Source organism: Caretta caretta, chromosome 3 (assembly GCF_965140235.1).
Source record: "Caretta caretta isolate rCarCar2 chromosome 3, rCarCar1.hap1, whole genome shotgun sequence".
Lineage (NCBI taxonomy): Eukaryota > Metazoa > Chordata > Testudines > Cheloniidae > Caretta > Caretta caretta.
In genome coordinates, this window is record NC_134208.1 from 161479392 (window position 1) to 161492223 (window position 12832).

The window sequence follows — 12832 nt, forward strand, 5'->3', positions numbered from 1 at the left end:
AGAGGGAAAAACAACAAGGAGTATTTGTGGCACCTCAGAAACTAACAAATTTATTTGGGCATAAGCTTTTGTGGGCTAAAACCCACTTCATCAGATGCATGGAGTGGAAAATACAGTAGGAAGATATATATATATATAGAGAGAGTACATGAAAAGATGGGATTGCCTTACTAATTCTAACGAGACAATTCAATTAAAGTGGACTATCATCATCAGGAGGAAAAATCACTTTTGTAGTGGTAATCAGGGTGGCCCATTTCAAACAGCTGACAAGAAGGTGTGAGTAACGGTAGTGGGGAAAATTAGCATGGGGAAATAGTTTTTAGTTTGTTGCTATGGAAGTTCAGCATCTACTACATATTTCTAAAAATTCACTGCATGCCTCTAATTTTTTTTTAAATGAGGCCCTATGTGGATGGGTCTTTCCTGCCACATCCAGTCACTTCAGTCTCATATGCAGGAGACCTGTTCATCAGAATGAAGCAGATGGTTGAGGCTCAATAACCATCATCTCTCTCAGGGTTTATATGGCCAACCATCAGCACAGTATCTGGGCCCTTCCACATAAAAATTGATTACCAATAGTGAAGTCCCAATTGGAGTCTGGGTTTCTTTCCTCCCCTCCCCACCCAATTATGCTATAAAAACTCTACTTGGAGTAGGATTATATGTTTGTTTTAGGGTTTTTTTCCTCCATAGACAAGCAAAAAAAAAAAAAAAACCCTCAACTTCCCCTGAGCAATTGTCAAACCTAAGATCCTACCTGTATCATACATGCTATAATCCTTTTCATGTTCTGAAATGGACACAAGTGGTGCACTCTCACTAACAGATGAGTATTTGTGCCTTAACAAATATATTATTTCCTGAACATCATCCATCAGTGCAGCTTCTTCATCCCACAAATCTATTTCTTTCACCACCTCTTCTTTATTTTCTGCTTGCCTTGCATCTAAAACATTTTCCACAATATCCATTATCCTAGATTCTGAAAATGTTAGGATCTGGTCCAAAGCTTGTTGGATATCCTGATAATCATGATTACCCTTCTGAGCAAGATCCAGCTTCAACTTCATGTTGTGAAACATGGCTTCTACCCTGACAATGTGCTGGGGCCCAAGATACTTTTGTAAACGTGCCACTCGCTTTTCATCAAGAAATTCTTTTATTATAATGAGCTGCTTCACAGCCTCTCTGTATTCTGGCTCCACAGCTTCATTCGTGGTTTCAGAAGTATCAGCAGGCCCTGTCTGCTCTGTTACGTTCTGAAGATCTTTCAGGTCTTTCTGCACAAGATCCTCTAGGAAAGGATCTTCTGTTTGATTAAAATCATTTTTGCTGTCCACTGTTTCAAGAGACTTGTCATTTGGCAAAGTCCTTTCATCCTCTTCTTCCATTTCAGGTGCTACTAATGTGTCTTCTGTTTCTGGAGACTCCTCGTCTTCTTCCATCTCATTCAGTTTAGCTCCACTGAATTGTATATCCTCCTCTTCATTCTTGGTCTCACTCAAATCTTGCATGCTGTTCTTTCTGGCATGCTTAAACATTGTGTTTGCTTCCTCTCCTGTTTCATCGCTCTCATAAACAGGATTAGCAGTTCCTGAAATAGCTCCATCTGGTATTTCCAATTCTAGGTTTGTACTTTCTCCATCTAATTTATTACCCTGTCTATTTGCAAGCCTCTCTTTTGACAATGCTGCACTTGCAGCATTGTCATCTTCTAATAGTTCTTCCTCTGCTTGACTTAGGTCATCTTCTTCTTCAGCTTCCAACTCTTCAGACTGAAGTTCTGGTTTTACTGTTTTTTCTCCAACTATATCGGTTCCAAGAGCTTTGTCTTTATTTTCATCCCCACTATGAGCAGTGTCTTGTTGGGTCAGCCTCTCTGTGTCAACATCCTGTGCAGTCTCTGTGGATATTTCACCAATACTTTTTTCTAGTGTCTTCTTGCCTGTGTTTCTGGAAAGCTCTTGTTCCGCATCTTCCTCCGAATACCTGGTCTTGTTTTCTTGTTGCTTAGATTGCTCAACAGCCGCTTTACTTGTATGCTGATTGTTCAGGTCGTCTTCCTTTTTTTCCCCTAGTATTTCAGTTTCTTCCTTAATAGCAACATTTGTTTGATTCTCATTCTCAGGCACCCTTGTTTGTTCAAAATCCTCTCCATCTTGTTGAATATCTTGTTTCTCTGTAGCAGATATTTCATGCTCTCTTTTGCCTTCTAAGAGGTCAATATCCCCTAGGTCACTTTGGGATGCACTTTTTAGCTCCTCCAGTGGTTCTGGTAGAAAATTCACAGATTGCTGGTCCCCAGCTGCCTTTTTCCCCTTTATTTTCTTCCATAATGTGTTGGGTTTTGTATCATTTTCCAAGCTGTCCTCCAAAATCTCCTCCTCTGCCTTTTCTTTATCTTTCAATATTTTATGAAGAGTAATTCCTTCTGGATCATCTTTGATGTTGCCTACAGGTGGTTTTAAAGCTTCTTGCTTTTCTTCAATGGATAGTTTAGACTCCAGGCTAGGAACAGCTCTAGGATCATGCACAGATGTGCCACGCAGTTCTTCAGTAAATGATTCTGTCTTATCATCCAGGAACTCTTCCTCATACTGTTCAGTTTTGTTTGTTTTTTCCTTTGGATCTTGGCCATTTACAACATGTTTTTCCTTTTTGAGAAGGTATTCTTCAGTTAGATCGTCAAGCTGAGCTGTTGCTGCTGTTTTATCCTCCTTACTAACTGGGATCACCTCATCCTCTTCCTCCTTTTCTTCCAACGAATCAGTCTTGCCCACATCTGTATCATCATTTGTTCCTGCACCCCGTCTGAGAGTTGGAAAGATGGTATCCTCTACAGTTGTTAATAAACCCAAATCATCTTTTTTCTCATTATTTCTTTGGGTAATTAACTCTGCAGCATCCTCAATGGTTTCATAAGGTTTATTCTTTTCTGACTCACGGTCAGCATATTTATCAGCTGAATGCTTCTCAGCTTCTGAGTCCACTGGGGTTTCTTCTTTTGTAAATGATAGCAAAGGGATTTCTTCAGATTGTTCCTTAAGATCTTCCAGCAACTCTGTGTCATGAGAATCAGTATTCAAATCTTCATTAAAATCATCCTCCAGTGATGTCACAAGGCTAGTCATCTCATCATCAGACACAAGGGCATCTGCAGTTGAACCAAATTTTGTTTTCAAATCCATAGACAGTTCTCTGTTTAAAAGTGTATAGGCATCAGTCTCCTCACTCTCCTTATCTGATTCTTTGGCTGTACCCTGAGGATTATTAGAATTTTTGGTATTTTCACTCTCTAGCACTTTTTCTTGTAGCATTCCTTCTGAGTGAGGATGTGCAATTTGGTCTCCCTGAAACTTTTTTTCATGGCTATATATGTTGAGGTCATCCCTCTCAGATTTGAGGAGTCCCTGTACATTCTCAGTGTTTTCAGAAAGAAAACTGCCTTTTTCTTCTGTTTTGGTGAGGACTTCCTTGTTTTCTTCTGGACCTGGCTCAAGAACATCAGTCTCAGAAACATCAAGGGGCTTTACAGTATCAGACCCTTCTGTCTCCTCCTCCTTTTTGGTTTCTTCAATAACTTCTGTCCCTGGAGCATTCAGTTCAGCTTTGCCCCTGTTCACCACAGTTTCTTCTGAAGATTTTAAAAGCTCATCCACATTATAGTTATCAAAATCATCTTTTCCTCCATCAAAACAAACAAAATCAGTTTCCTGGAACAGAGGGGGAAAAAGCATTGTCAGTTGTCAGAGAATTTTTTCTATTACATTGATGTGAAAGGTTCAAACAATTTTCTTTACATTCAAATGTTTCTACATTTTTCCATTAACTGGGGACTAAATCTTTAAGTCCATAATCAAAACTTCCATTGACTCAATGGGAGTTTTGCTTGAGTAAGGACTGAGCAGGAAAACCAAGTAAGGACCTTAGGATTCCAAGCAGTGGGCTAAATCCTAAGCAGTAATGAACAGATAGGGAGTCAATGGCAGAGTTGGTTATATTTTAAATAAACTATCATGTGCATCTTTGAAATTGGAACTATTGTCAGTAAAATGGCAAGGACAAGTTCTTCTTTATCAAGTGGTTAGCACATAGCGGGTGCCGCCATAAATAAATAGTGACACAAACTAAAGGTTTGTACTTACACGATACATATGGGCCAAAATACATATGTCTGATCCTGCAACCCTTACTCACATATGTATTTCCAGTAACTACAATCGCATTAGCCATGTCAATAAGAATTGCCGAATCAGACTGATAATCCATATGCTAATAGAATAAAGCAAACAAAGAGGCTTACACAGTTCCAAAGTTTTTCTCTAAGTTCCAGAAGTTCTGGGAAACAAACCTATTCATTCAGAGTTTGTATGAAACAGCCTCCATACAACCCAGCTAGTAACGCTTCTTCAGGGATTCTGAGACCATTCTATGTATAGTTATTTAGTCACTTTTTGTCGGAAGAAAGAATGCTTCATTTTAGACAAGTCCAGTGTTCAAATTATGGTGGATATAGACATATATACACACAATATTAGTTCATGGACTGAAAAGTAATTACAGTTTTTTCCTTCTAGGGTTATTGAGGTTCCAGTTCTCTCTCTCACTGATTTCACTCACAGTTCAGGAATGAGCCATAAGTATAATAAAGCCAGTCAAAAAAGTCACAATCAAAACTTACATCTGTTGGTAGTTCTAGCTCATCACTGGTATTATAAATATAATTTATTTCAAGTAAATCCTTTGGAAAATATCCAAATTCACTGCCAACCTGCCAGAATAAAAAACAACAAAACAAAAAGAAAAGTTTCAATGTAAAGACGCTTGTAAAGCCACATTAGGAAAAAAGCGACTTTAAAAATACAATTAGTAGTTAAGAATATATCAAGTTAGATATCAAACCTAAATATTTCTAGACATACAGGTTGTTACCACAATAAACTGGAGAAACAAAACAGTAATACATTACACTTTCAATGGTTTAATTTGAGATTCTAAACATTAATTAAGCCTCACAACACCTTTGAGAAGTAGGGAAGCATTTCTACTCCCCTTTCAAAGACATGGCCAGCTAAGGCATAGGGCCACATAGCAAGTTATGGGGAGAGTTTGGAATGAAACCCAGGAGTCATGGCTCAAAGCATACTCTCACTGACTTCACAAATGCTCCGACCACTTTCTTGTGCACAATTAGCAAAAATATCTTTCGTGATAAGGCCTACCTGTCTGCAAAAATGTTACATTTTTAAAGCAGACAACCAACCTTCTCCATAACTTTATACTTCTCACTTCACATTTTGGAAAGATTTCTTAAAGCCAGCTGTTAGAAAACACACAATTGCACCTGAGCTATTGCAAATTGCTGAACAGTAGCCTTTTATCACCACTAGTATTATCTACCTTAGTATCAGTGTGTAAAATGTGACCCTCTTTCCAAACACACTTGTTCTTCGGTAGCTAGTGTTTCCAGATGAGCAATAGGTGCAGGTGGTCAGTTAAGAATAAGGTGATGTGGTGATCAAACGCAAACAGTAGGAGACAGAAAGCTCTCTTATCACTCACTAGTTAAAGATCCACAGAATAATGCTCTCACTTGGAAGCTCTGATAGCTGCTGTCAGGAAGCCAATATGAATAGCACAGTATTGCTTCAAAGATTAGATAGCCAAAGCAACGAGAAACTGGTGGACACCCTATTAAGAGTACAGAGTCCCTAGAAAGCCAAAATATGCTCAAGAAGAAAGCACTGCTCACTTCCTCGATATCTTGATGTTTTTATTGTCGGAGCAAGAAGGCAATTGCCAATTTTCTTGGAGAGTATGCGTGAAGATCGTTCAATTAAGGATCAAAATAAAAAAGAACATAGTCCACCCTCAGATGGGACACACTCTGATATCGATTACGCTGGTTTATAAATCCAGAGTAGCTTCAAACTGCTCAGTGAAGCTCTCTGGATTTGCCACGGTGCAAATAATATTAGAACTTGGTCTAGGTGTGCAATACATAGACATAGTAATACACTCACAAATGAATGAAATACTGAAGGGATATGGAGTTTCCTTTTTAAAATATTTACCATTCAAATCCTAAATGAAATAGCTGTTACGTAACAGTAATGTTTACGCAATTTATATCAATCTTTTGTATACACTGCAGGGAGAAGTAACTGCTACCATGTTAAAAAAAACCCTGTATATTATATTTGCGATAGGAGCAAGCCAAGTAACAGGGAGTGTGCAATTAGCCTAGAAAGGCTAGTTCTAAATCCCTTCCCCTTTATTCCCATAGTATTATTCTATCTTTTTCTTCGCCAGCTAATATTCCATTTTTCAAAGACTCTTTCACGTGCAAAAGCCAAAGCCTCAAAGTAGCTTCCTTAGGGACTGATCGTAATGACGACAATTAGGCATCACGATTTCACACTACTTTACTATAATCCAAGCTTCCAAGCATACAAGTCCCTTGCCATGACCCAGTTTGCAACTTAACATGGCCTATGACAGAAAAACTTATTCCTATATATTGCCATGTATGCAAAGAAAAATATTCTTTATTCTATTCAGTAGTGATTGAGGCTTGAAAGGAAAATAGAATGTCATGGCAGAGAATGGAGGGGAAAAAATGCATCCTGCAGCCTGTCTGGGAGATGCTCCCAATTAATTGGCAGCTGAACTGATCTGCAAATGAGACATGGGTTTAAACACACTTGCATCTAGAATTAAAGAACTGGCAGTCTCTGAAGTCTGTATGTGTCTGAGATAGTTGTACTTGTAGCGTTTCCCTATGACAGCAACCTCCCGTAGCTGATTCACAAAATGATACTGACATCTTGATACCACAGAAAGCAATCACTTCACGCCACCTGCTGAATACCACAATGACAGAAGCCAGAAAGATTAAATATTATCCTGCTATGTCTGAGTTACAAGTGCAAAGAGAGGGTTAGTTTGCTCTACCGTTTTATGTAGCCTTTGTATATCATTCAGAAAGATTAGAACCAAACGTTAAGAGCAATTCCTGAACTCCATGTGGATTTTCCAGAAATTAATTCTCTCTCACATAATTTGTTTTTAAAGTAACTCCATCCACAACCATGATTCCAGAGAAAGATGGCCACAAGTCAAGTTCTTATTTTGGATGTGAGGCAAGGAAACATTTATCTGGTGCAGGACTGAATAATATTTCATCCTGCACCACAGAGTAATATATACTTTTGTGGGGTAGAAATAGGAAGTCTAACACTGAAAAATTGTTACTTTAAAAAGGAGCAGCTGTTTGAAGCTGCTCAGAAGTTTGGGATATTAGAGATCCTGATTAAAATGTGGGCATGATTATAAATGTGGGGTGTTCTTTATTTTGGTGTTATGGACTGTTCAAGGGGGAGGGGGAGTGGAGGAAGATACCTTACAGAGACGATAATGTATAGAGTTAAAAAACTGAAGTATGATATGACCATCAACTCTTCGTGCTTTGAGGAAAACCCGGCAGCAATATTTTCTCTGAACTGATGTTTCAGTGGAATTAAAAACAGAATTATTCTGTAACACTCTGAGCATCTTCCATTGTACTAACCACAGAGTAGATCCTGCAAACCCTCCGCATGCAGAATTCCCCTAGACTTCAATGAGAAATCTGTATACTGAGGGCATCCAAGAATGAACTCAAGACTAAGACTCTATTCTTGCAACAGCTTGAAGGATTTTTGCAATCATCAACAACAGCTTGAATAGAGGGATGAGTTAGGCAAGTAAAGGAGCATGTAAAACAATGAACAACTGCTTTAGATTTTCCAACCTGCATTAACCCTTGCTCATCTGATCATGGTCCTTTAAGTCACCCATATTTATTATGGCCCTGATCTTACAAATGACTCCACTTGGGCACAGTCACTTGCAAGATGGGGACTATATGTATAAATTTTGTTTTGGAACGGGCCCAGTTCTTTAGTAATTCAGATCCTTAAATACAGTTTCATCTGGTGGCCCAAAGCAAGGACAGAATAACTATAAGTAGGTTAGAAATAGCCATAAATTATTCAAACAAATAAAATTCCCCATATTTAAGAGTCAATAAAATTAAAGTTTATGGTGGAAATTTGTAGAAATACATTTCAGATGATAAACTGTTTATGCAGGTTGCAATATAATCAACTTAACTCCTTGTATGATAAATAAGTACAGTATCCCTGTAGTTAAGTCTTGGTTTTATAACTCCCTCTTATCCCTTCATAAAAGGGCACTGAAGTCAAATGTTTTCCAAAAGTTAGTACATTTACAAAGGCACATTTACAAAGCCCTAATATGAACAGAAAAAGTTCTATTTACATACATTAATTGAAATTTTTAAAACATGTATAATAAGTATTTCTCTGAAGAGCCTGCAACCTAGTTATTGCAGCATTATGTTATCAGGAGAAGCTGAAAGTGAAACTGACTTGAAACTAAAAATACAAAAATTAAACTGATTAGTCTGTTTTCATTGTTGGCTAGACATGCAGAAAGCCGCCTAAATAGTGAAAAATAAATTGGATTTTTAAAATTCTTTCAAATTTAATAATGTAAGGTGTTATTTTTTAACACAAATAAGGACTTTTGATTTGGGTTTTTTTTAAGTATATTACCATAAGCCTGACAATGTGTCTTTAAGCTACTGGCACTAGCTCTGTTAATGAATATGGTTAAAATGTTGATTCTGCAATTTCTTGTCTGTTGAATAATCTGTGGGCCTGATCTTGCAGCCCTTGCTAGCTTGTGAGTAGGAGCTGCAGGATTTGGCCCAGGTGTCAGCTCTTTGTGTTTGTGGAGAACAGGCAGCCCTGGAAACTGGTGCCATCTAATTATCCAGGTTATTTATGGCACAGTACGTGTCAGAAGGGAATTGCCAGCATGATATAATTATAAATTCTCCTTCTTTCACCAACATGGCACAGCTTTCCACTTTCTTCTATGCTATTTTAATTGGATCCTACTATTACTATGAGGCTGCCTGTCCCCACCCTAAGCAACACCTCCTGCCTGTGCATGAAGCCAGTAGTCACACAATAACAGCCAGCATGGCTTTGTGAAGGTCCAGTCCAGCTCAGCTCACTGAGGCACAAAGACTTAGTTATCAACAGCAGCATTCATCTTTTGGAGCAAAACAGTAAAGACATGGAGAAGAGCAGGGGAAAGACAGGAATAAAGACTTTAAGGGCATGACCCCGCAAGATGCTGAGCATCATCAACTGCCAGAGATATTAGTGGAATCTGAGGCTGTTCAGCACCTTGCAAGGTTAGACTTTTTGTATGTTTTAATAATCTTCTTTCCTCTTCCCTGTGAGTGTCCCCATTCTGCAGATCTCATGTAAGCAAAACTTCTTACCACTGAAGTCAACAGGAATTTGCCATGTAATGACTTCAGGATCAGGGTCTGACAGGGTTTGCTGAAGGGCTCTTCTTTTCCTACTCAAGTGACTTATCTTTAAACAGAATAAAACAAGAAGACAGGCTTGTCTAAAGGTCTGTCACAGTTTGATTATGAAAAATCAGTGAGTACCACTGAGGACCCTAAGTTTTACAAACACTTCCTTATTAAAACTGAAATAATTTTCAAAGTCCAATTTACTTTACACTCTTTTTGCTTTTTTTTTTTTCCTCTCTTACTTTTTACTCAACTCGGACAATAACAATACCTAGTCAATTGAATGATAGGATGATGAGTATATAAAAAGCCATAGGCCACAATCCTGCAAAGATTTATTCATTTGCTTAAGTTTATGCAGTGTGTGTTGTGTCACTGAAGCCAATGAGACCACACACAGAGTGCAAATTTAAACAGATGCTTTGCAGGACTGGGACCTTAGTTTCTAATCACTTTCAGGTTCTCATGTACCAGCACAATGTTCGGTCTGCAAACACTGCAGGGGAATTTTTTAAAAATGGAAATATATTTCTCTTGCTTTATTTAATATATGAGAAGTTCACTCTTACAAAACCTAATGTTTGATCCAAATATGACCCAATAGCACCCCTTAAAAATTAAAGTGCGTGTTAAAATCTTGTCTCAAGTGAAAATTACATCTGTTATACTATCTCTTCTCTGTAAAAAGGTGAAGTGTTTTCATATTTTTGAAAAGGGGCAAAAGAAATAAAGATTATTGAAATGTACAGAGCTAAAATGGCCAATACAACTGAAATAAAATAAGCGTTTTGCAATACTTACACTTCCAGCCCAAAGCTCAGTCGATTTTCCAATTAATTTGTAATACACATACACTGCTTCTCCTTCTTTCAAATTTATAAAGCGACAGTCCGGACCTTTAAAATCCTGCTTTGCTTTCCCTCGATACATCAACACTGTGCAAAGAAAACAAAATATACCATTTTAAATAAAGCACAGTTCCCTGAACAGTATCTGTATTAATTAGTAGGAAAGAAGGCCTTGTTGTATGCAGAATATGACTAATATATTTAGGGGCATCTGTCAAGGGATAAGAATATGACTGGTATAAGAGACAAAAACGTATAGGGTAATATTAAGATTGTTTCATGATGTGATGTTAAAAGTTACAACCTTTACAAAGAACTTTTGAAAATGTTAAAAGCACACTAAGAAAAAGGTGTTATTATTAATAATAATTTTAAATTAGATGGATCCAATGTGCGCTTCATGACTAACCAGCTTTCATGTTACTCAGTGCAGAAACTATACCTGTAGAGGGTGGAGGTTTGTTTTGTTTTTGAAGAGGGCTTTTGCAGGAGGAAGAGAGCTGGGGAAGGCTAAAAAAAACTGGTCAAGATTATCAATTTATGAAAGGCAAGTTGATCAAGGCAAGTCTTTAGGAAGTCTACGCAGTAAGGCAAAGACTTTTTTGTGATGTACAGTTTTAAATAATTGTGATTTTTTTTGTATAAAAGTAAAAACAAAACAAAAGATCAGACTCTTGTGGCTTATGCCACAACAATTCGTTTCCTAACTATTTTGGAAGGCTTATTCTTGCAAATCCGTGGCAAAGATGATGGAAAATTATTTCTGCTGGACTGTCAATATGCCAAGTGTCAGGTACCTTTTCAGACTGAACTCTGGAGCATAGCATTCCCTGTCAGACAAAATAAATACAGTAAGCCCCTAGGGAGACAGGAAATGCCTGAATATTTGTATAATATTTCCAAGAACTCAGGTTGCTCTGGGTTTACTTGATGTAGGGAAAGAAATAGCAAACCCACGCATAAGGAGGATGAGTTCAAGTGTTGCTTGTCTGTGTGAAATCTATTTTCTTTGCTCTTTGTTTTAAAAAAAATATTAAGAATGGATCCTCTCTGGCTGGAAGACAGGGTTTTGTTTACATGGAAGGGGAAACTTTTGATGTTTACTAAAAATCTAAAACACAAACAGTGTAATACACCAGGAAACTGGGAGGGGGACTTGGCCATCCTCAGACCAACAAGGCTAGCAAGCCACCAAAAAGGGTAATAACCCGAACGCAGGAGCTTTCTACCAGCACCCAGCTCCGCTTTGACACCGGGCCTCCAAAAACCGGAGTAGCTTTTAAACACCCTTCTTCCCATAAGTAGGGGCAAACGCTTAGACAGAAAACAAGAGAATGTCTCCTTCCCTAGCCAGATCCCCCAGTAACCAGCCCGGGCCCTTGTCCCTCTCCCTATATACCACACACCAGGCGGCGTACTTGCAAACAACTATTTGTAATAAACTAAGCAACAAGTTTCCAAGCAATCTTTAGGAAGCTGTGGGCAGCGGGAAGGGCACCAGGCATCCCTCTCTCCCTCCCTCCCCCGACAAGGGAGAGGCAGCGCTGGGAGAAGGGTAACCTCAGCATCTCCCGCCCCACAAGAGGGCGCTCGGGGTGAAGCAGTGGTGTGGGGGCGCAGGGTGGTAAACCCCAGCATCTCCCCCTCCCCGCAGCAGGGGTGACCCCAGCAGGCCCCCAAGCCCTGCCCCGTCCTGGAGGGGCCCCTGGAGATGCCAACAGCTCCTGGCCGCTGCCGAGCAGAGACACCGGGACCGGACCCCCCTCGGGGACCCCAGCGCCCCGCACCCACTTACTGCTGCACTCCGGGTCGGCGCAGCGCTTGCGCTCGGCGAAGCGCCGGTCCAGGTGCTTGCCGGCCCAGCAGAGCGGCCGCTGCGCGGGCAGGAGCAGGGCGACTAGGGCGAGGAGCAGGAGGGAGACGCGCGGCCGCGCTGCAGCCATGTTCGCAGGGCTGGCAGCGGTGGGAGGAGGGAGCGGGGCCGACACGTCAGCAGAGCCGGGATGGAGGAGGATGTGGAGGGAGGAGGGACCTCGGTGGGAGGGGGAAGAGCAAGAAATCCACCGCCTGTCCCAGAGTACAGGCGAGGAACCCCTCCCCGGCCGTCCCAGCCCCCGAGGACAAGGCCCCCTCCCCTCTCACTTTAGCACCGGAGGAATTTAGGGACCCCCTGGTGCCCCATCCAAGAGACTGGCTGCTTTCAGGAGACTCCTACCACTTCCATCTAACCTCGGCCAGATCCCACCCCATTTCCCCTCCCTCCTAGGAACACTTACCGTCCCAGCTTTGAGAGCCTCCTGGCGTGACGCCCGATGCCCACAGAGCTCCTACATGCAGATTTTAATACGAAGGGAGCAGAGATATCCTGGGTAGTGCATGGCAGAGGAGCTCCCTGCAGAACTTTCTTCACCCTTGAAAGAGGTGGCAAGTCGTTGCTTTTGTTCAGAGCCCGGGAGTTGGGGTGCGGTGATCATTTCTTCACTTGAAGGGCTGAATCTTTTCCAAGTATGGAAAAAGTGAAGTCTTGGGGGTCGAGAAGTTGTATACAGGAGTAGAGTCCTGCTCATTTCCGAAGGGAAAT

At 40.3% G+C, this 12832-nt stretch overlaps 1 protein-coding gene across 2 annotated transcripts in view; it reads right to left on the reverse strand.

Annotated features, from left to right (window-relative positions):
• MIA3 (MIA SH3 domain ER export factor 3) overlaps positions 1 to 12219 on the reverse strand; it is a 36538-nt gene extending 24319 nt beyond the window's left edge. For both annotated transcript variants that reach the window (XM_048843255.2, XM_048843254.2), the window contains exons 1-4: positions 12047 to 12219; positions 10205 to 10338; positions 4688 to 4777; positions 764 to 3719 (exon numbers count right to left, since the gene is read on the reverse strand). In XM_048843255.2, coding sequence (XP_048699212.2) covers positions 764 to 3719; positions 4688 to 4777; positions 10205 to 10338; positions 12047 to 12194 — 3328 coding nt within the window. In that variant the 5' untranslated portion in view covers positions 12195 to 12219. The remainder of the gene's footprint in view (positions 1 to 763; positions 3720 to 4687; positions 4778 to 10204; positions 10339 to 12046) is intronic.
• Positions 12220 to 12832: the final 613 nt, after the last annotated feature.